This window comes from Panthera tigris, chromosome A1 (genome assembly GCF_018350195.1).
Source record: "Panthera tigris isolate Pti1 chromosome A1, P.tigris_Pti1_mat1.1, whole genome shotgun sequence".
NCBI lineage: Eukaryota > Metazoa > Chordata > Mammalia > Carnivora > Felidae > Panthera > Panthera tigris.
In genome coordinates, this window is record NC_056660.1 from 107,950,185 (window position 1) to 107,973,509 (window position 23,325).

General features: G+C 36.2%; 1 protein-coding gene and 1 non-coding gene across 8 annotated transcripts in view; both read right to left on the reverse strand.

Moving 5' to 3' along the window:
* The window catches only part of RAPGEF6 (Rap guanine nucleotide exchange factor 6), a 183,782-nt gene that overhangs the window by 43,876 nt on the left and 116,581 nt on the right, over positions 1-23,325 (reverse strand). For all 7 annotated transcript variants that reach the window (XM_042983427.1, XM_007087786.3, XM_007087787.3 and 4 more), the window contains 3 exons: positions 20,635-20,743; positions 11,340-11,580; positions 4,550-4,707 (listed from right to left, as the gene is read on the reverse strand). In XM_042983427.1, the coding sequence (XP_042839361.1) occupies positions 4,550-4,707; positions 11,340-11,580; positions 20,635-20,743 (508 nt within the window). The remainder of the gene's footprint in view (positions 1-4,549; positions 4,708-11,339; positions 11,581-20,634; positions 20,744-23,325) is intronic.
* TRNAN-GUU lies at positions 12,121-12,193 on the reverse strand. The gene has a single exon. It is a non-coding gene; the product is annotated as a tRNA-Asn (tRNA).

A 23,325-nucleotide genomic window follows, 5' to 3' on the forward strand; every position in this document is an offset into this window, starting at 1 on the left:
AGGGAAGCATGTATTGACCCTGATGTTACAGTAAAAATGGAAGACCTTTTTAGGTAAGATGATGATAAAATAAAACCAAAAGGCTGACTCTTGAGTCTATCTTATGTTTTTAATGTTTATTTATTTATTTTTGACTTAGAGTGAGTGAGTGGGAAAGAGAGGGAAAGAGGGAGGGAGGGAGGGAGAGAGAGAGAGAGAGAGAGAATGTGCATGCAGAGCAGAAAGGGAGACCAAGAATCTGAAGCAGGCTCCAGACTCTGAGCTATGTGCAGAGAGCGTGACAAGGGGCTTGAACTCACCAAATGCAAGATCATGACCTGAGCTGCAGCTGGAAACTTAACCTACTGAGCCACCCAGGTGTCCCATTTTGATTTTACTTTACGTTGCTAAATGGTGAATAAATATTTAGGGAGTGCCTGTTATGTGTCAACCGTGTTCCATATGATGAAGATACAATAATAAATAAGATGGGACAAAGTCTCTGCTCATACTTGAGAGAGTAAGTGGTGGTTCAAGGAAAGATAATCTATATAGTGAAGAGTTTCACTACGAAAACACAAGATAGTTGTATAATGGTATAGATCAAGAATTGGCACTTTTGTTCTATGAAGGCCAAGGCAGTAAACATTTTAAGTTTTGCTGGACAGGAGGCAAAATAGATGTTATTTTGTACACACACACACAGAATATATATATATATACACACACACACACACACACACACACACACACACATATATAAACACAAGAGAAAACAAATCTCCAGAAAACATGACAAAAATTTGAAATATAATAATAGTAATGCAAACATAAAATGTAAAGATACATAAACATAGAGACTTTGTCAACACTGTAAATGTCCACCAAAAGGGGACTGGTTAAATGAAATGCCAACAGCTGTTAAAAAAAACTGTGGTAGAACAACACATTCTGAAACAGGTAAGTATTCAAGGTATATTGCCAGGTGAGATGGGTAGGTAGAAGAAAAGTACAGTGTATCATTTCGGGTGCAGAGAATGTGAACACATTTTATGTGCACTCAAATTTCTGGAAGGATATATGAATAAATGAACAATTGTTAATTCTGGGGAGTGGAGACTTATATTCTATCCTTCCTCTGCAATTTGATTTTTCAAAAACTTTATGTTCCTTTAAAATAAAAAATTAGTTAAAATAACTCAGACGTGGAATGCTGAATCTGAAAGTTTACTAAGTATTAAAGAAATCAAATAAAAGGTCTGTGCTATTAAATGAAAAAGTGGTAAGCAAAAAGTTCCATATGCACACTTGAGAAAAAAAAAAAATTCCAGTTTCACAACCCTTGGGCCACACTCTTGAGTTGTTTTAGGCCTCATTAGGTCAAAAAAACATTAGGTCAAAAATTCCCCCTACAAGTTTCCAAGTTATAGAGCAGCATGTATACTGATTCTATAACCAAAAATACATGTATTCAAAGAAAATGATGAAAAGAATGAATACACACCAGTCTACACTGGCAAGCTTATCAGTGGGTAGAAAAGTTCTGGTTCCTACTTCATTCAATTCTGTACCATGGGACTTTTTAAAAATAATAAAACACTACACAGAAACATTAAGTAATGGAATACCACAGTTTTCAAGATACTTACAGTAAAAACCAACAGCTGTAGGCAGCAAAAACAAAGCAAAATCACAGAACAGTCAGCAATCAAAAGCAAACTATTAACAGTTCTGTAGCTTTCACCCAACTTGCTAACAACAATTAAACAAGCAGCATAAACACACTGAAATCAACAGTAAGTTAATCAGACTTGGCCAATGTCACACATGTACTACAATACACACATGTGATGTACACAGCTAACCTAAAATTCAGTGCCGTCATGCAGAACTTAAGGAACTGAATTTGGAAATTAATTGCTAAGGAGTATTTTATTCAACAAATATAAACAGCACCATAAAAGCGTTTTCAAAAAGTTATACATTTTGGGGATTAAAAAATACAATTTATAAGTTAAATACCTGTATGTGTTCTTTTTTTTGTAATTAAAAAAATTTTTTTGAGAGACAGTGGCGGAGGGGCAGAGAGAGAGAGAGAGAGAGAGAGAGAGAGAGAGAGAGAGAGAATCCTAAGTAGGCTCTGCGAGGTCAGCGAGGAGCCCTACATGGGGCTGGATCTCATGACAGTGAGATCATGACCTGAGCTGAAATCATGAAGCAGATGCTTAACTGAGTGAGCCACCAAGGTGCCCCATATGTGTTCATTTATATTGCTGGTATGGACACAGGCTGCAGACTGAGCTTTGCAGACTGACCTCTCAATACAGATTTTATCAAAGCATCTTTGGCTCTTTCAACATGTTTTCAATGAGTGAACTATGCAATCAAACCAAGTAGCACCTTCTCTTCAAATTTCAGTGCAATGAGGGGCTTACAGTTTCTAAATTTTAGTAATTTCAACCTCTTCTTTTGGTTCCCCCAGCTAACTCCCCAGCTGACTGCTCTCTTAGTCCTCTCCCTACAACCATCCCTTATGTTCCTCACCCCCACCTCTAGATATGCCAATGACAAAAAACAAAGCCATAAAAATCACTTAATTTAGAAATCATCGGTCCTTAAAAACTCAGCTTATGAAAGTATGCATACTTAGTTTGTGTTTTGGTAGTGTAAAAATATTTTATTTGTGAATGTAGTATAAGTAAGAGGCACTGCTGTGGGACACACATACAGACATGAAAATAAATTCCCATGCTCCTACTTGAAAGCAATGTAAGAATAGACAATGAAAATGCGTTAAAGATTTCTCGGGAAGGAGGGATGGCCTTCCCAGAGAATGTTAACATTTGAGCTCAGCATCATGGAATAAGAGAAAGTTCACCGGATATGCAGGGAGAGAACTTGACAGGTGGCAAAACAGCACGGGCAAAGAAATCACACTTGTGAAGATATGCGGCAAAGAAAGAGAATGTCAGAGTAGGGAGACTGGCAGGACAGAAGGCTAAAAAGGGGGTTTACAATCATGCTGTGTAAAGTGAACACTGACAGTTACTATGTTATTGTTGCAAGGTTACAGATTCACTCTGCCTTGTCACGATGGGGCTGAGATTCTGCGAACCACATTCTTGCCAACTGGTCCCTTCTTAGGTTATGCCAAAAAGGGCACCAAAAGCAACTGTAAGGTTAGAAGAAGAAAACACTTCCTGCTTTATGTTTTTTCTTGTGGGATTTTTCTTCCTGTACTACCCCAGCAACACGTCTTCACCCTGTGGTGGCATTTCTTTCATGTACCAGAAGATGAATCCACTTGGCAGTTTTCCTGCCTCTGTGATACCTTAGTGCTTACTTCTTTACCATTTTAGGTAAACAGTTAATTGGCAACAATTTCTTATATTAAATTCTGATTAAATATCTGGAGTGGTTTCTATCTCATGACTGAACCTTAACTACTTCAGAAATCATTAAGAATTCCTAAGCAGAGTAACAACTCATTAAAATCTGTGATCTAGAAAGAACACTGGTAGACAGGTAGAGAGGAGGATGTGTTGAAGACAGATTAGTGAGTTTTGTACCCTCTAACAGTTAAGAGGCAAATGAAATTTTTAAAGACCCAAATAACAATGTACAGAATGAATGTCACTAAACTGTGGTATGTTGAGTTTTTATTCAAGTTGCTATAATAAAACAGAAACTTTACTACTACACTTACTATATATTCCCTCCTTTCTAATAATGGGATTCATGTAATCAAGCTTCCTTCCTTTCTTATACTAGCTGTTAGGGCCTTCAGCATTAAAACTGAAGCTGAATCACAACTACACCAATCTTTGTAGATCTATTTATTTTTCTTTCTTTCTTCTCCTTGGACCTAATTATACATCTTGGTTTTAACTGTATGTGTCTTTTATTGAAAGCCATCCCAAATCCTTTCAAGTGATGGATACATAAGTAATTTTTCAAGTTTTTCTTCCCTGTAATGAAATTTTACATTATACAGTTAAATAACAATTTTTGTCTTTGGGCACGAACTGATGCATAAAAATAAACTTGATGTCCCACATGATGTTTAAACCCAAAACCAAAATTTAAGCACTAATGAAAAGATGCTATAGTATATCTAATTAACAATACATGACAATAAAACAATTTTAGCTTCAGGTGCTGGGGAAAAAAGTTTCCAGAAAATTACTAACATATTTCAGTACCTCACAAAGGAAGAGAAGTGAGGCCACCAAGACTGAAAAAATCTCCCTTATCCTTTTCCACACCATGGATAACTTATTTCTTGGCTGAGAAGCAGCATCCTTGCTTTCTTTCCACTGTTCTGATAAGGGTTACCAAAAGATACCTAAATGTAATCTCTTTCCTATGTACTATTTTATATTGGAGCAAGTACTGCTCAAGCTTACGCAAAAAGACAAAATGAATGTTGTGTTTGGAGTTCTGCAGTGAGTCATAACCTTGAGATAAGAGAAGAGGGAAGCAAGCAAATCTATTTGATACACAAGTCTCAACCATCTAATTTGTCACTTTGGAATCAATATGGCTATATAAAATCACAAACAAAAATTACCTGAAGGATTAGAAAAATCCAACATGCTGGTGGTAGGCTGCAGGAGATCAGGGCTGCTGGAAGAGAGTGTTCCAGGAATAGGCATTATAGCCAGACTGTGCCTGCAGTGTCTTGTTCCCACAATGCTGTCATCTTGCGACTGGCTCAGGCCTCCATCACTTGAAAAAAATGTCATACATCACTTTAAAGTAACTGAGAATTCTTAATGGTAAACGTTTCTGCTGTCTGTACACTAAGGCATAATGGAACCAATTCAGAGTGGTGATTTAAAAAATTATATATTACAGCAATTTAAAAATAGGACAACTATAATAATGAATACACTTATAAGTTAAATTTTTAGGATAAATAAATTTTAAGCAAGTTAAACCTAAGAAATTCTACTATATCATAAAGGTGTACTTCATAATGCATCATAAAGAAATAGTCACATTGAGTTTCTGTTGGTTTGGTAAAGCAATTAAATCTGGGTGTGTTGGGAGCCTTTAAGATTGGCCAGTTTCAGGAGACACTAATATATGTATCCAACAAGGCACAACCACACCCCAACAAGGTTCACACTCACAACATAGTGGATGGTGACCTTTTAGGCAAAGGATGCAGCTGGGTCTAAACCCAAACCAAAAAATGGCAGGCTGCAGAAAACAAAGGGACCATATCCGAGTGACAAAGTAAGAGAGGTCTTTAAACATATGAACAACCGGAGAACTGCCCAAACCAGTGATAACTGGGAAAAGATAAGAGGAAGATGGCAAACAGAACAGAAAACAATGGGTATATGTGACAAGTACAAAGAAGAAAGAAGAGGGCCAGAAATCAATATAAAGGAAAAAGAATTTTATAGTCTCTGAAGTTTATTCGAGGACACATTATTTCTTGTGTGATGTCTCAAGTCTAATTACTTGGCTACTCCCTAGATGAGAACATCAAAACTACAAAAGAAAGCAAACCATCTAAAGTTGATTCCCTTTAAAGTTTTAAAAAATATCAATCAAGTGGCCATATGCAAGCAAATAAAGCACTCTTAAAATACTTTAAAGGTGTTACAGAGGCAACTCTAAATCCATTGAAGAGAAAAAAATCAAAAGAAATATAACTCTGTTACTTAAGTTTTAGATACCCCCAAAAGGTCTATAAAACAAAGGATAAATGAAACAGTCCTATATAAAGGACAGCAATGAAAAAGATTTCCATTAGCATCAATGATCAAAACACCATTTGTTTCTAAGAGTTAAACCAATTCTTAGGTTAACGTTAATTCTTATCTATGTTTTACTCAATGTAGTATTCTACCCAATACTTGTTACACATATAGAGGTATCACAGAATACTTACCTATTATCATGGAATGCATTAAATGAATGGTATGGGATACATCCAGAATGTTAGAGGAGTCAAACACAGGACTTAGGCAGATAAGGCAACTATGCAAGATGAAGTGTGGAGGATGGTTAAATAAACAGCTAAAGAGCTGCTGCTAGTAGCCAGACAAGGAAGACAGAGCTAGGACAAGCAAGACTGCGGAGGAGTTAGGGAAAAGCATGAAGACACGGAAGAGAGCAAAAGTAAGTGTTTCAAGAGCCAGCTATGCATAACCTGGATAATTAGCTACATGACCTCAGGGAAATTTGTTTCTGGACCTTGGTTTCCCCATCTAAAAATATAACTAATACTCTCTCTCCCCCAGGACTCCTGTAAAGATTAAATGAGGTAATGTGGATGAACATTTTGGCTCAGAGGAAAAAACAATTCCAATTTTGAAGAAGACAGTGAATTACTTTTACTGAAATTAAAACAGAACAGTACAAAACTAGAAAGTACATTTTAAAATTTTAACAGGCTTTCTAATTTAATTGATTTTTGAAAACAAATCTGCCAATTTTTGGACACAGACGGTCAAGTAATTAAATCCAAAGAAACAAACTGTTAAAAGAGGTTAGCTGGTCCCATTAATAATCAGAGTAGAATCAAATGTAATTGTGTTAAAAAGTTATAATATTCTACTAAAGGGAACTGGCTGCCTTAAGTTACAGTAAGATGGAATTCACTATAAGACTAAGGAAAGTGTATGAAACACTAAAAGTCCTTATCTCTTTTACTGATGTTATTTAACATTACCTCTGCTTTTTAATAATCAAAGACAGGACACTGTAGAGATATATTAATGTAAAGCTGGTTACAAATTCATGGTAATTAAGGTGTGAGCATGTATAAATGAAAACTATACTAATGTTATTATGTACAACCCATGCTATGACACGAATGAAACGGTATCTAATTGGCAAAATATCCATGCTTGTTTGGAAGCTGAATTGATAAAGCCCGTTTGCAAATATAGTAATTACATCATTTCTTACCAAAACAGTCTCCTGAGAAGATGATGCAGTAACAGAAACAACATACTTTTAAAAAATTCCTCAGTAACTCCCCAACACTAACTTTACTTAGAATAAAAGTATATTTTAGTTTCACATTATGAAACTAAGAAGGCTACATAAACACCTGTATGCTAATAAAAAATAATCCCAATGTTAAAAGCAAACAAAGTATGCTGACAAAAAAAAAAAAAAAAAAAAAAAAGAAGGTGAGAAAAAATAATTTCTGATAAGCAAACAAGACAGTCTACTTCTGGGACTGTGTTACAAAGAATAATATTAAGCTGTTATATAAGCAATTTGTGATTAAAAAACAAAATAAAAGCTGAATGATTTTAAAAAATAGGACATCAGATTTGCTTTTTTTTTTCCACTGATGTTATTGGAAATTAGTAACTATTTTTCTACTTCTAATGTTCAGGAGAATTCTTTCATTTTAAAATTATGTCATGGTTAGGGATTTGGGGAAATATCTATTCTTAATCTCAACTATTTGTTCCTTCCTTATTTTAATATTCTTTGTCTCACAGATACACATACTCTTTCTTATAGTATTTCGAGGACAATTCTTAGAGAAGTGAGTGCTACAAAGGCAGAGACCAAGAGCCTTTTTCAAAGAGCCTTGACACACATATGTTCAGAATTGTGGAATTAGACTCATTAAAATTTTTTCTCACTTAAAAAATATTCAAAGTAGAAAATTAAAGAAATATAGTGAACAAACAAGGAAGAAAACAATTACCTATAAAACCACACCCTACACAAAACCACAACCAACAGTTTTCCTTTTTAGTTATTTTTACAGTATACATTACAATCTAATTAAACAATCCCCTGTAGCTGGACTTCTAGGGTATTTCCAATTTTGTTTCATTATAGGTAATACTACTAAGAATATCTGTATACAAATCTTCATCAATTTATTACTAGAAGTGGAATTGTTGAATTCAAGGTATAAACATTTTTAAAACTCTTAATCAAAAAATGCCCAGGGAAACCTGGGTGGCTCAGCTGGTTAAGCCTCCAACTCTTGATTTTGGTTCAGGTCATGATTGTCAGTTGGTGGAATAAGCCCCAGATCCAGCTCCAAGCTGACAGCCAGGAGCCAGTTTGGGATTCTCTCTCAGCCCCTTCCCCAGCTTGCACACACTCTTTCTCACTCAAAATAAATAAATAAAACATTTTTTAAAAATGCCCGGATACTTGATAGAAAGGTTGTCATTTCCTATTTCTTTTTTTTTTTTTTAATGGTTATTTTTGAGAGACAGAGGGAGCAGGGGAGGGGCAGAGAGAGAGAGAGAGAGAGAGAGAGAGAGAGAGAGAGAGAGAGAGAGAGAGGAGATCTCAAGCAGGCTCCACACTGTCAGCACAGTGCCCAACATGGGGCTCGAACTCAAGAACCATGAGGTAGTGACCTGAGCTGAAATCAAGAGTCAGACGCTCAACTGACTGAGCCACTCACGTACCCCATAATTTCATATTTCTACAGCAGTTTGAGCTTATTATTTGTCTTATGTTATCAATTCAGGCCCTGATTATTCTGTCAATCTGTGATAAAACAAATGATACACTGTTTTTAAAATAAATTATGTGTCCTTGATTATTATGGATGTGGAGTATGTGACTCAACGTTCTTTGACTATTTTTCTATTTAAGTTTCAGTGATTTTATTGTGTACCTATTAAAAATCACCTGAATTCATTTGTAATGATTAACTGCCAAGAAACAGGACACACATTCATTCTCAAAACTGCAAAGTGACCAGTCTGACAAATCAGTTCTCTGCAAAAAAAAAAAAAAAAAAAAAAAAAAAAAAAAAAAAAAAAAAAAAAGAAAAGGCTCCAATGAAAACCTTTATGATTTCTACTAAAATAACATATTTTTTCTCGTATTTATATGGCTGAAATTATTGGCATTTTACTTCACTGAAACGTGTTTAGAAGAGAGAGCCAGTTTAATATTAACACCTGATGTACAGTATTTTACTAATGTTAGCATTCACAGCGAACAGCCTCTGACTGGCAAAACAGACTCAATAAATACTTGCTAACTACTAAAAGAAAAAACAATTCCCTTCTGAGTTAACTACTTCTACAAGATATTTCATTTTGAGACGTACCAATACAAAGAAATAAGGCTTGAAAACACTCAAACGATTGTTCCTGGCCACCTTCCTTTCCATACCTACTATAAGCAAAGACAGAATCCAAGAGGTGAAACCAATTCCCACTCCCTGAAGGAGATACTATGGAGATGACAGACTGATTTAGCTGCCTGAAACTTGAACATAGCTACTTGGAATCTGACACTAACAAGCTAAAGTCCAGTACAATCACTGTCCTATGGTTCTAGACGACACATGTCACAATTATGCCTCTGTTCAAAATGAAAAACAGTCAAAGGATACATTTATTCTAGATCAAATCCACCAGGGTTTCTAGAAATGGAACTCGGGGTAATACCTCCTAAGAATTCCCTTTACAAACTCTTTTCTTTTTGGTCCTCCATTCATTTCCCTTTTCCCCAGTGCTGTCATGCACACTTCCGGTCATCCAAAACCGTCTCCCATCTTTACAATGTAGGCTAGTCCCTCTCATATTCTCCTTACCTCCCATTTATGAGAATAAGACTTCTCTTACAGTGTTTGCTGTCCTGCTGTCATATGACAGTATGCTCAATATTAAAAGAATTTTGCTACTTTAAAGTTAGGATTTTTACAATCTGCTTGCCTCTAGGAGAGCAGTCAATAAGAAAGAAATGAGTGACAATAAGCAGAGAGCTCAAGATGCTTTAAATGAAATGAATTAAATTAAATTAAATTAAATTTAAATTTAAATTTTAAATTAAATTAAATGAAGAACAAATGTGTTACCTGATTGGAAGTAAGAACTCAAGAAGAAAAGCATGTTGAGATCAGGCAATCTCTGAGATCTTGAACACTATAAAAGCTGAGAGTTGACATTTACCTACTTCCAAGGTGTCCCCTAATTAGTGTCATTATTACAATGACAATGTGCTATACTGTCAACCCCAATACACCAAATACAACTAACAGAGCTTCTATCACTTCCTACTATGACACGATGAATGAAGTCCATCACTTTAGTATAATATTCAAAGTCTTTCATAACTCAGCTCTTCCCTATCTCTCCTGCTTCATCTCTACATGTACACCCAGAGTCTATATAACCTACCGAACTTGTTCCTGTCTTTGTGCACATCAAAACATTTATCACCCTGTAATGCACCATTTGTCTGCTTTCCCTTTTTAGATTACCAACTCTTAGAGGACAAGAAACTTGCTCTATTAACCTTCCTACATTTCTATATTTGAACACTGTCTGTGCCTTGTGTATAAGCATGTGGAGAATAAAGGGTTCCTGATACCAATGCCTTAAAAGTAGTAACTACCTCTTTTCAGCTCTAAAAACCACAGAGCATAGTGCTGGGAACTATAAGGAACTAAACAAATATTTGATTATGTTTTGCTTAAATGTTTTCTTCCTTTTATTTTTTTTCTTCTCTTTCTTTTACTTAATTCACTGTGTTAATTTATTCAACAAATACTGAGTGCCTACTGATGTGCTAGGTACTGAGCTGGATTAACACTTCTGTGATTGCTTTATGAAGTAGATAATGTAAAATATACAGATATAATATATACTACACCCATTCCCATCCACTTCAGTGAAATGATTTTCTTAAGTACTTTACAGACCTCAAATTACATTTCAAATCACAAAGTTTCCTTCAGTTTTGGTGACATCTCATTTTAGAAACAAGTAGATTTGACTAAAAAGGTCAGCTTTAGAATTCAGGAAGGAATAAATAGTGCAATAAGAGAAAGATGATTTAGAAGACAAAAAAACTAGCATCCGCAAATTTATCCTCAAGTTTTAAGATGTTCAAATTTGGGAGCACTTGGGTGGCTCAGTCAGTTAAGCATCTGACTCTTGGTTTTGGCTCTGATCATGATCTCACAGTTTGGTGATTTCGAGCCCCACTGCCAAGGCAGAGCCTGCTTAGGGTTCTCTCCCTCCCTCTCTCTCTGCCCTCCCCCACTCACACTGTCCCTGTCTCTCTCAAAATAAATAAACTGAAAAAAAAAAAAGAAAAAAGATGTCCAAAGGACTTAAATTAGATAAAAAAAGTACACAAGAAAAGATTTTGTAAAATAAAATGGTCAGTCTTTCCTAAAATTCAAAACAAAGCTACTAGAAGAATATATACTCTAGTAGTGGTAATTTCATGGAAATGATGGAAAGATACTAAGATTTTCTTATTTATGGTTTACTTGAAGATTTTATAATGCGTTAGCTGTATAAAAAACAAATTGACCCCAAATTCCCTTCCCCCAAATAAAAACTTTAGAGTCAACAGGAAAATGTCTACATTACTGAGATGATTATACCTACCTGAACAGTTTTGGAGGCAGGATACTAAACCGTGTTTTATCCAAAATTTTCCTTATTTTGTTTCTTCCACCTGAAACAGTATTTGCTTTTATTTTCTTATTTCCTTTCTCCTGTGATGTCTGTTCGATATCTCCTGGTACATCTTGGATTGAATGGCGATTACTTTTTTTTTCAGCAATTTTAGGAATATGAGGAACACCATATTTTTCTTGTTCAGTCCTACTAAGTAACTCTTTGAACACTGTGTAAATAAATAAAGTTGTCATTTGTTTTATTCTCATTAGCAAGTTTTTACAAAAACAAATTTTAAACATAAATACAGTCACTTTCTATTATTTGGCCTTTCACAGTCTCATCCACTAAACATTATGAAATCTACACCATGCTTCATCAGCTATACCAACTTATCTCTTCAGTTTTTTTTAAGATTTTTAATTTTTTTTTTAACATTTTTATTTGTTTTTGAGACAGGGAGAGACAGAGCATGAACAGGGGAGGGTCAGAGAGAGGGAGACACAGAATCTGAAACAGGCTTCAGGCTCTGAGCTGTCAGCACAGAGCCCGACAAGGGGCTTGAACTCCCAGACCGCGAGATCATGACCTGAGCCGAAGTCGGCCGCTTAACTGACTGAGCCACCCAGGCACCCCTAAGATTTTATTTTTAAGTAATCTCTACACCCAATGTGGGGGCTCAAACTTACAACCCTGAGATCAAGAGTCACATGTGCTACTGACTGAGCCAACGAGATGTCCTTTAAAAAAATTTTTAAAGCAATTTCTACACCCAACATGGGGTTTGAACCCAGGACCCTGGAATCAACAGTCACATGCTCTACCAACTGAGCCAGCCAGGTGCCCCTGTCTTCAGTTTTTATAAATGCCTATACTTCTGATATAGGCCAAAAGGGAAAAAAACAAAGTCACTGGCAAAAATGAAAAGGAAGTAGGCAGGCCGCATGTTTGAAAAGTTCAAGGCTTCCTATTTAGCAATATTTGCTATGTAATACTAATAATAATAATAATAAGCAATATAACTGCTAATCCTCTCAGACTTTATAAAACCAGATATTTAGATTCTATTATTTATGTTATTTCATATCATAATATATATCACTTGATATGAGATAGAAGTACTGTAGTCATGTTGTTTTGTAAAATTTAGCCATTAAAAAAAGAAAAAACAAAAAAAGAGTTTTGATGGACCTATTTTTGCCAGAAATAAACAGTACTAAATTTAATAATAAATAACCATTTCCTCAAGGTCACATTTATGAGACTCCTGTCACTGAGTAAAGCAGCTAATAAACTTTCACTACAGTGGTCTGAAGTAACAACCAATCATTCTTAGGTAACTTCAGGTCGACCGTAAGTCTGAGGAGTTATTTCATCCTTAAGAACAGTACAAGTGCACTTGAAGATTTGCCTATCTAGCGATCTCTTTGCCTAGATCAGATTTTTTTACCTTGTGAGAGGGGCTATACCTCCTTGGGATCAAGTGAATAAAAGAAAAATCCATAGAAGACTATGTATCTAGTAACTATTAGTGTCATCTTTTCCAATTAGGATAACCTCTATTACTTAGGTTTCATTAATGTCATGAAAATATTTTTCAGTTGTTTTAAATATGTGTTCTTAAATAAGACCTATCAACTACTAGAGGGGGAAAAAAACCCACTAAAAAGATAAATGCTAAGGCAGAAGGTAATTTCCTAAAAATTCATGGTGTCTGCGAGGGTCTGAATAAAAGAAAAATGAAGCTACATATTCTTGAACATGAAGGTCTTCAGAAGGTGCAGGTTTCAGTAGTGTTACTTGGAACCTTCATAAAAGAAAAATAAATTTTATAAATGTGCCCACTGAAAAACAGAGAATTGTGATCTTTTTTGTTGTGGGGACAAATCAATCATTTCCTTCAATATCAAACGAGTTACAAGTAAGATCCAATAGACAAAAGACTTAAAAGCTGATGCATTACAACACAAAATGGCTTGGTATTCAGTTGTAAAAGTAGATCATCTTGAAAGTTTCAACCAGGATGTTATCACATTACCAAAGCATACTGAAAGTTTATGAAAAGCACATTTTCTGCCTTCAAAATAATAAACATCTTTGGAGTCACCTTTTAAAGATAATTTGCTTGATTAAAATGCAACAAATTCCTTTGAGTTTGTTTAGAAAATTGTTTTATTTTTAAGCCACGTGGTAAAGGTGAAAATGCCTTTTTGAGGTAAAATTGATACACATCCATGCAAAAAAACACTTATTGACCTACAAACACGAAGGCACTACACTATGCGCTCGCAGATAACGCCTACTGCAGAACAGTAAGTGTACAAAATATGGTACAGAAAGATCATAACCAGAGGAATTAAGAAAGCAGGAAAGGGGAAATCCTCCCTAATTAAGTTGCTGTAAGGTGAGTAGATTTTAACTAGGCAAAGTGAGGGGAAGGAGGAATGACTCTAGGTAGAAGAAATCTCAAGTTCCAAGTCCCTGTGGTAAAAAGAAACAAAGAAAATTAAGATGACTGGAGAACAAGGCAAAGAAAGGGCCTAAAAATGCTACAGTGAAGAGCAACAGGAAATCTTTAAATGGGCAGCAGATATCCCTGCCTGTGGTATGTACATAAGACAACTCAAGAGTGTACACAGTAGCTTACATCTTCACTGGACTTGTGTATATAGTTATAAATAAAATTGTAGAAATTTTGATTTATAGATGAAGAGAAAATAATAAATTTTAAAAAATCAGTCAAGGTTCAAGACAAAGATTAATAGGTGAGCAAGTGTAATTACAATGCTATTAAAAAGCAATAGTAAATATATGAATCAGAAATGAAGGTGCCCAAGAATCAAGAAAAGTAATAAATTGGACTACATGAAGATTAAAAATTTCTCAGTCTCCACAATTACGTACATATGTACACACACACACACAACAAGCAAAGTCAAAAGACAACTTGGGGAAATATTTGCAACCCTTCGACTAAAAGATACTGGGGGTGCCTGGGTGGCCCAGTAGGGTAAGTGTCTGACTTGATTTTGGCTCAGGTCATGATCTCATGGTTCATGAGATCAAGCGCCACATCGGGCTGTGCTGACAGTGCAGAGCCTGCTTGGGATTCTCTCCCCCTCTCTCTGCCCCTTTCCTGCTCACACTCTCTCCCAAAATAAATAAATATTAAAAAAAACACAAAAAAAGACTACAAGATATTGTCCTTTCTTATAACACATTCAAATACATCAATAAAACATGAGTACCTCAAAATAAAAATGGACAAATTACTTTGTAAAAAATAAATGTTAACCTTTGAAAAAAAAAGGTGCTCAACCTCCCTCATTATTAAATAATGTATATGAATAAAAATAAAGTTGATTATACCTGTTGCAAAGGCATTCTTATATTCTGATAAAGAAAGTGTATGTAGACTGGGGTAAACTTTTGGAAAGTGAAACTGCAGCACTGTTAAAAATTAATTCCACTATGAGAAATTTACCTTCTAGGTCTATCTACATAAGCATAAAAGTATACAGGATTTTTATTTCAACACTGTAAATAGCAAAAACTGAAAACAACCAAAAACACCCATCAATACATTAGCTCAACAGATTATAACGATATTGCAGTGGACTTCTCTGCAATAACAATTATACGAGAATTAAATCTGTATCAACTCCTAAGCAAAGATCCAGAATGCTATACACAGTATGGCTCTACTGTATACCTTTTTTAAATGTTTTCATTTTCAAAACATACACATACAATACTTTTATGAAAACATTAAAATGCTAATAATAAATTATCTGAGTGGTGAGATTTTCAAATGTTAGAAAGTTATGAAAGCCAGGAGGAAGAGATGAGTTAAAATACCAAGGTAAAAAGATGGTAAACGGAGATTGCCTGATGTTTTCTTCTCTCAACATGAAGTCTAAACATGAAACGGGCATCAGGCAGAGAGACTCTACTAGAGGAAAAAGGATTTTTGATGGCTTCAAGTACTGGCATAAAAACTGGAATACACACAAGGCCCAAAGCAGTGATGCCTTCCTCCATGGGACATATCTACTCCTAAGACAAGGCAGAAGAGCTGGGGACAAGTTCGAAATTTCTTAGTCTCATGGTACTTAGGAGACAAAGTCACACAACAAGGAAGGGTGTGCAACCAATACATGACATATTTCTCTGATTGGGGAGAGAGGCTCAAGAGCTAAGTTAAAAAATCTCTCATCAGATTCTCTGCATCAAACACATGACAAATCTTACTCTCAGTTTGAAACTTGGGTATAGTCTAAGTAATTTTGTAACCTAGCCTGACCCAGCTCAATTCCCCTTACCTTATATGCTTAAACAGAGGAAATGGCAAATCCTTTCTATGAGAAAATACTAATCTGCCTATTTGCTAAGGTTCCTTAGTATACAAAGTACAGCATACAATAAAAAATTGTAAGACACACAAAATAAGACACTTTGATAATAAGGGGGATCAGAGAATAAAAGGTAACACCCATTTTGGAATTAACACAAAAGATTTTTGTAATAACCGTTATAAATATATTAAATAAAATAGAGATAAAATGGATGAAAATATGGTTTTGAGAATTGAGTTTATAAGAGAGATTCAAACAGATATTCTAGAACTAAAAATTATCTAAAATGAAACTCTCTGACTGTGTTCAAGGGCAGGACAGATACAGAAGAAAAGAGCAAAACTTTGCTTAAACCCAGGTCATTAGAAAATATCCAAACTGAAGCACAAAGAGAGGGAAAAAGGTCAAGAACACAACAGTCTGTAAAAGATGCATGGGACTCAATCTTTTAATATGTAAGTAACTGAACTCTCACACAGAAAGGAGGCAGAATGGCAAAGGCAATGCCTCAGGTGATGACTGCGACAAAGTTTTGCTATCTTTGTTTAGCCTTCTGTGGGCTGTGGTACAGTTTCCAAAGCTTTGCAGTGTTATCTCCACCTGTTTGATCTGCGCCACCACTCAGTCTGCCTGGGACCCGAGCAGAGGTCCACTGGCATGCCAGTTCTCCAAGTCTCTGGTGTGCTGAATAGGATCACATCCATGCACACACACAGGATGGAGGTGAGCTCGGGATCTCATAAACAACTTTATGGAGTCGTCTTCTCTACCTCAGTTATCAACCTACTAACTTCCACAGTTCCTTAGGCTACCCTTTTCAGTCCGTTAGAAAGAAATTGCTGACTCTGGCTCTGTAGGGGCCAAAGAGGAAGAAGAAAGAGTGTGGGGGGGGGGGGGGGGACAATGAAGGAGCCACAGCTCCAGTGAACGGTGAAGAACGTTCCCCTCCCTCAGAAGTCTGGCTTGTGCAGCTGTATTGCTGCTTGGAGGCTGAGGCCTGACAGAATGGGAAAAAAAAGAGGGGGGAAAAACTGTGGGGATTCCTTTTCCCACTCCTCAAGCCAGGCTTCTCCATTTGAACCTTTACCAGTATGTACACAACCAGGTTTCAGCTTGCCTTGACTCCAGTCCAGTGTTATTGGAGTAAAAGGAAAAAAAAATTAATTAATTAATTAATTTACTCCTGGTAGTGGGACTTTAAATTTTCCAAGTTCTTAAATGATTCTGCCCACGTTTTACCGTTGAGCTGACTGGGAAACAAAGGGTGGCATGTGTTTACTCCATCTTACCTAGAAATGGAACCCTCAATTTGATTTTTAACTTTACAGATACAAGACAGTTACCTAACAGACTGTGTTTGATACTCTGGAACTCCTCTGGTTCTGTTTCTGTTGGTTCTGGATTACACTGACTTGAAAAAAGATTTTTTTAAAAATGTTTATTTCTGAGCAAAGGAGAAACAGAGAGTATGAGAGGGGAAGGGGCAGAGAGCAAGGGAGATACGGAATCTGAAGCAGGCTCCAGGCTCTGAGCTGTCAGCATAGCGCCCAATGCGGGGCTCGAACTCACAGACTGTGAGATCATGACCTAAGCTGAAGTCAGACACTTAACCGACTGAGCCACCTAGGTGCCCGGGGATTACACTGACTTTTAAGAGAGCCTCACAATCTTTGATTGTTTGCTTAACTCTGTATTTGAAAAATTATTTTTACAAATAATGGGTTATTGGGCGCCTGGGTAGCTCACTTGGTTAAGCATCCTACTCTTCGTTTCAGCTGAGGTCATGATATCGCGGTTTGTGGGTTTGAGCCCCACGTCGGGCTCCAGAGTGAGTGCAAAGCCTGCTAGGCATTTTCTTTCTCTTTCTCTCTCAAAATAAATAAATAAACTAAAAAAAAAAAACCAAAAAAAACAAAAAAACTTATTAAAAAAGACACAAATAATAGGTTACTGCTGGAATCCTCAAAAGATTTTTATGTTCTTTTGCCAGGCACCTGAGGTCCCAGGGCTAGAGCCAGGGCCAAAATTTGAGGTCTTTCCGAGTTGCTTAGAGTACAACCCACATCCACTTTAGAGTAAGCCATTCAAGGTCCCAATCTTCAACAAAGGTTATTATGCTTGAGCGTTCTGGCCTTGGTGGGTTCTAACACTAGAAACCTGTGATTTTATCCTGCAGTTCTTCCTCTCGGCTACATTCTATGGATTGATAATGTCCCTGGAAAAAAAAAGACATCCTTTTGGGGTATGGTTTCAGGAGGTGGGAAGGGATATAACACATCCAGTTTTGTGTTCCTATCAAGTGCAGGATTCCAAAGCTTTAGACTTTTGCTAGGAGTCTACTGCCCAAAGAGGCTGTCTTTCAAGAGCTTTCCTGTACTGGTGAATGTCTGAGAGCAGATATGGCTCCAGTTCACGTCTTTCCAGTCCAATTCTCTCTCTGTTCTATGTCAGGTAGTTGTTAGCTCTCTTTTTGGATTGTTGCACTTGTTTGTAACTACTTTTTATATTTTAGTCTACCTTTTCTGGTTATTCTCCAATACTGGAAACAGAAAGTTAAAACAAGTTTAATTCATTTTGCTCAGATTTCAGGTGCCCTTTGATTTAGAAGATTCACATCCTTCTTTCACTCTGGAAAAGTCTCGGCTATTGTTGCATCGACATTACTTTACATTTTGTTTTTGTCATTGCTATCATACTGTAAGTCACTCTTAGTTACTTCTTTTTCAATGACTGTTTCTTTTTTCCTAATATCCTGTTCTTATTTTAAGGGATAACTCTTTAAATCTGAGCACGGTTCTAGAAATGTTTTTCTTCTCTTCCTCAAATTAACTACTTTCCTCAGATTCCGTAAGCTCAGTTATTATGTTTCCCACCATGCCTCAATGATTCTTGTTCTCCTACACCTAGCTGTCAGTTTTAGGGGCACCTAGGTGGCTCAGTCAGTTGAGCATCTGACTTCGGCTCAGGTCATGATCTCACAGTTTGTGCGTTTGAGCCCCGCGTTGGGCTCTGTGCTGACAGCTCAGAGCGTGAAGCCTATTTCAGATTCTGTGTCTCCCTCTCTCTCTGCCTCTCCTCCACTCACACTCTTCGTGTCTCTCTCTCTCAGAAATAAACAAACACACAAAAAAAATCTGTGTTCTGGTCACAGTTTTCCTGTCTGTAGGTGTTCTGACTGCGAGCTCCATATAGGACAACCTAAGTGCTCATCTCTGCTTCACTGTAATGTCAGAGTTACCAGGGCTTCATTCCAGATACCACATCCATACTAAAATGCTCCATTTTAAAAAATGCTTTATTACTATTACTTTGAGATACTCTTTGGTGTTTTGCTTGGGATAGAGTTGGCTGACCATTCTCTGCCAAGGGTAAGGAAGGAGGTATTGAGGACATGGGCCCTCTTTTGCAGTACCACAACCTACCCTCTACCACATCCCATCTAGAGTTCTATTGGGCAAATGTCTCTCACCACTCAAGCAGTCCTGAAGTGGTGGCTTCCCTGCCTTTTGTACCTTTCAGATCTATTTTTTCTGTTTCCCATGGGCCATGTTATTAATCACCAAATAGTACTATCTTTATATTTTTATACATAATAGTATGTGATACCAGGTAATAATTATTACGTGAGGGCACAAAAAGTTCAAGGTCTTTGATCCTTGTAAGAGCCCTATGAAATACATCTAAACAAAGTCAAGCTTGGAAACACTAAGTCAGATGCTCTAAGAGACAGAGCAAGCTCTGCTTTCTTACTTTTTAAAATCAGAATCTTTTTGATTTAATCCAAAAGTTGATGTTTCTAGATACTAGTCCAAACTCCAGGAAACCCAGGAACTGTGAAGGCTCACTTATTTGACGCTAAACTAATATAATATTAGGAAATTGCCAAAGGAGTTATATATCAGACTTAACAGGACATAATTCAGTAAAAAGGACTCCACTGAAAAGAGGAAAAATACCCAATGTTTCATTTTTCATTATGACTAAGTGCAGTATGAGGAGCAGTGAAAGTGAAAAAATAAAACATACTTCCTTTTCCATAGGCAGTTTTTAAATTCAACTCCTAGTTTTCAAAATGCAACCCAGATGACCTGAAGAAATTTTCCCCCCTGACTTCATTTAGACTCTTAAATTTTCTTTGATAATTTTCAAACTATTATGCTGTTTTTATTATCGCCCTTCTCAGAATTTCATTGAATACCCTATGGTATCTAAGGAAACCCAGTTACAATAAGTCTTCCCTAAAAAGCAGGGGGGCGGGGAGGGGGAACCAACAAAGAAAAAAAAAAATGCAAGCGCAAGCTTTAGTCTTTGCTTCAAATAGAAACATGATCAAAATACTCTGCAGATACAGTAATCAACATTTTTAGAGAGAAAGGCAGAGTACACTGTTATTAAAAATCTGGAATTCAGTGATTAATTCTTTTACTCAATTTAGTTTCATGAAACAGCCAATCTAGCATTCGTATTATTATTTAGCTAGCTTTCTTCAGAAAGCTAGCTAAAACATTAGCAATAGTCTGAGTTGCCCATTAGCAGGGGGAATAAAAGCCTGATTATGATTTTTATGCTTCATACAGGTCATTCTAAGTTTCACTCAGTATCTCCCAGCAAAGTATAGTACATAATACCTCTTCAGTAGACACTTGACACGTCTAACCAAATGTACGTGCACACCTCTTTTAAAACTTATTTTTGTAAGATACCAAAATAATGCAAACGATGAAAAATTAAAATTCTAGAATACATAGTACTTACTATACCTCAACACTGAAGTTCCTAAAAATGATCAAGGAGCTCAAAAAGAAACATGTTTGTATTTTATTATTTTCCTTTTCATTGATGACTTTTGCTTTTAATTAACAAAACAAACAAAAACAGTAAACAAAAAGCAGAAGAAAAAACCTTTCAGTTTTTACAACAAAACTCACCAAAAATGTTGGTCTTCACAGTAAGTGCAAGGTGAGTATTATTCCTTAAAATTTCAACGGCCTTCGCAAATGTAATGTTCTCAAAGTTTTGTCCATTTACTTCCATTATCTTGAAGAAAAATACAAATTATGACAGAAACAATATTAGCTACTTCTGCAACCTTAGGTGTAATGGTGAAAAAAATGACACTGGAACAAAATGCACCCATATGTGAACAATGTTCATCTCTACGAGAAGTGGAATTACCACTTATTTTTTTTCTCTATATTCTATTTCCCCAAATCACTACTAAAAACATTTTTTGAAAGTTCATTCCCTCTGAGATCAAAGAAAAAATTTTTAAAAAACAGGATGGTTTATATATGAAACAAAAATAAAAAAAATTTTTTTAATGTCTGTTTATTTTTGAGAGAGACAGAACACGAGTAGGGGAGGGACAGAGGGAGAGGGAGACACAGAGTCTGAAGCAGGCTCCAGCTCAGCACAAAGCCTGATGCAGAGCTCCAACTCACGAAGCAAAAGATCATGACCTGAGCTGAAGTCGGACACTTAACCAACTGAGCCACCCAGATGCCCCTATATATGAAGGAGAATTTTAAATCAAGACACATCAGCTCATAAAAATTAGTGCTTGTGTATGTATATGTAAATTTTACTGAAATATTCTAAATGCAAATTTATTGCTTTTAAAAGACAGAATTCATTCAAAAGTGATACTTTAAATATATCTACTATCCTTTGCTGATGCTGAATCAGGAAGTCGAAAAGCAGCAAGTACAACTGCGATGGATTCTTGCATGTGATGTGCTGACCCTTCACAGAAGGCTTCCCAAACTTGGCTGTACCTCCAAATCGTACAGAAAGCTTATTTAAAAAATACTAAATCTAACAAAAAAGGATAAAGAGATAAACATAATGAGGAAAAAAAAACACAAAAAACAGATAAGCAGCACAGAGGACAGATGTCAGGACTCACACAATGATTCCAACACGGTAAAAAAAAGACTGAGAAACAAAATATGAAAAGAAAGAGAAACCACAGAAGTAAAATGCGGAGTTGAAAGAAGTCTTGAGTCTACACATTGAAATGGCTTGAGTATTGTGCAAAGATAATAAAGAGATCTATTTTTTAACATATCCCAAAGAAAAATTTGAATTCCACGGACACTGAACAAAGAATCTTTAAGCACCACTGTAGAGTTGGCGGGGTTGGGGATGGGTAGGAGGACAAACAAAGGAAGCTAGAAAAGAAAAAATAAAGGTTGGTTTGGACTTCTCTTGGGCAATAGTAAAATGATGTGATACTTTTCTATAACATCAATGCTCTGAGGGATAAATAACTGTGAACAAAGAATTTTATACCCCACTGAACAAAAGCATTATCAAACATGCAGGGACACAAAAAACTATAGTATTTATAGGCCCTATATAAGACAAGAACTAAAAGAGATTCGAAAAGTACTAGAAGACACTGGTGAAATGAATCTTAATCATGGGGGCATGTGGCACAGATGAAATGGAGGTGATCAATGACATCAGTAAGGAAGGTGTAAATGTGTACATGGTTATTAGTGATAAACCTCCGAAACTTAATGCCAATGTCAAAAGTATTCTCAAAAGATAAATAATGTTAAAAATGACTTAATAATCTAGATCTAACATTTCAGATCATTTTAACAATAACTGAGAAGACTTGAAGGAAGAGGTAAAAAGTAGATAAATTTTCTCTCAAAAATGAAATAATCTGATTTCATTGTTTTTTTCCTTCCTTGTGAAGAATGAGATGCTCAAATGAGTTTAAAATAAAATACTAGAACATTAAATACACTGATTCTGGAATTCTAGCTACTAGAAATTGTTAATGAATGGTGTGGGGTTAGGCCCAGAAATCTGTTTTTAAAAAGTTCCCTTAGTGGAAGAAGGGGCTCATTAAAATTTTAAACCAGCTTCTTAACCCTTGCACTCTTGGTATTTGGGCCGGGTAAGTCTCTGTTGTGCGGGTGTCCTGCTGTGGGGTGCTGGAGGCTGCTTAGCAGCATGCCTGGCCTCTAACCACTTCATGCTAAGAGTAACTTCTGGATCATGAGAATCAAAATTATCTCTAGACACGCCAAATGTCTCCTGGGGGGAGAAAATCACTCCCAGTTGAGAAGCACTGCTCTGCAGTGTGGAAGTTTTTACAGTGTGAATGCATTCATAATTTAAAAAGAAAAGCGCTAGTATAGTTTAGTTAAAAGTCAAATAAAGCCACACTCTAAATGAATAAATGAACAAACAAAACTTTAAAATGGGGAAACATAACCTTCCCAAGTGATTTAGCTAAATTTGAAAAATGACTCTTTGGTGTGCATGTGAATCACCTAGAGAGAGAGCTCTGTTAAAAATACAGATTCCTGGACCTCATCATGGCAGACTGTCACTAGTACAATTAGTAGAACTGAGGTAGGCTTAGGAATTGCATTTTTTAGTAACAAGGTTGTCAGGAATCACATTTTGGAATACACTGCTCTACAGTTATCTAATGCGTATACAGAGAGAATAAATCCCCTCCAACTTCCTCCCGGGGTCTCCTTCATTTTCGTAGTCCCTTGCCCGGCTTCCTCTACTTATGGATGTAGTTCTGTTACCATAGGACCACTACTTAAGCTAAACCATTATTTATGGCAATCTTTGGCCACTTACCTTTTAAT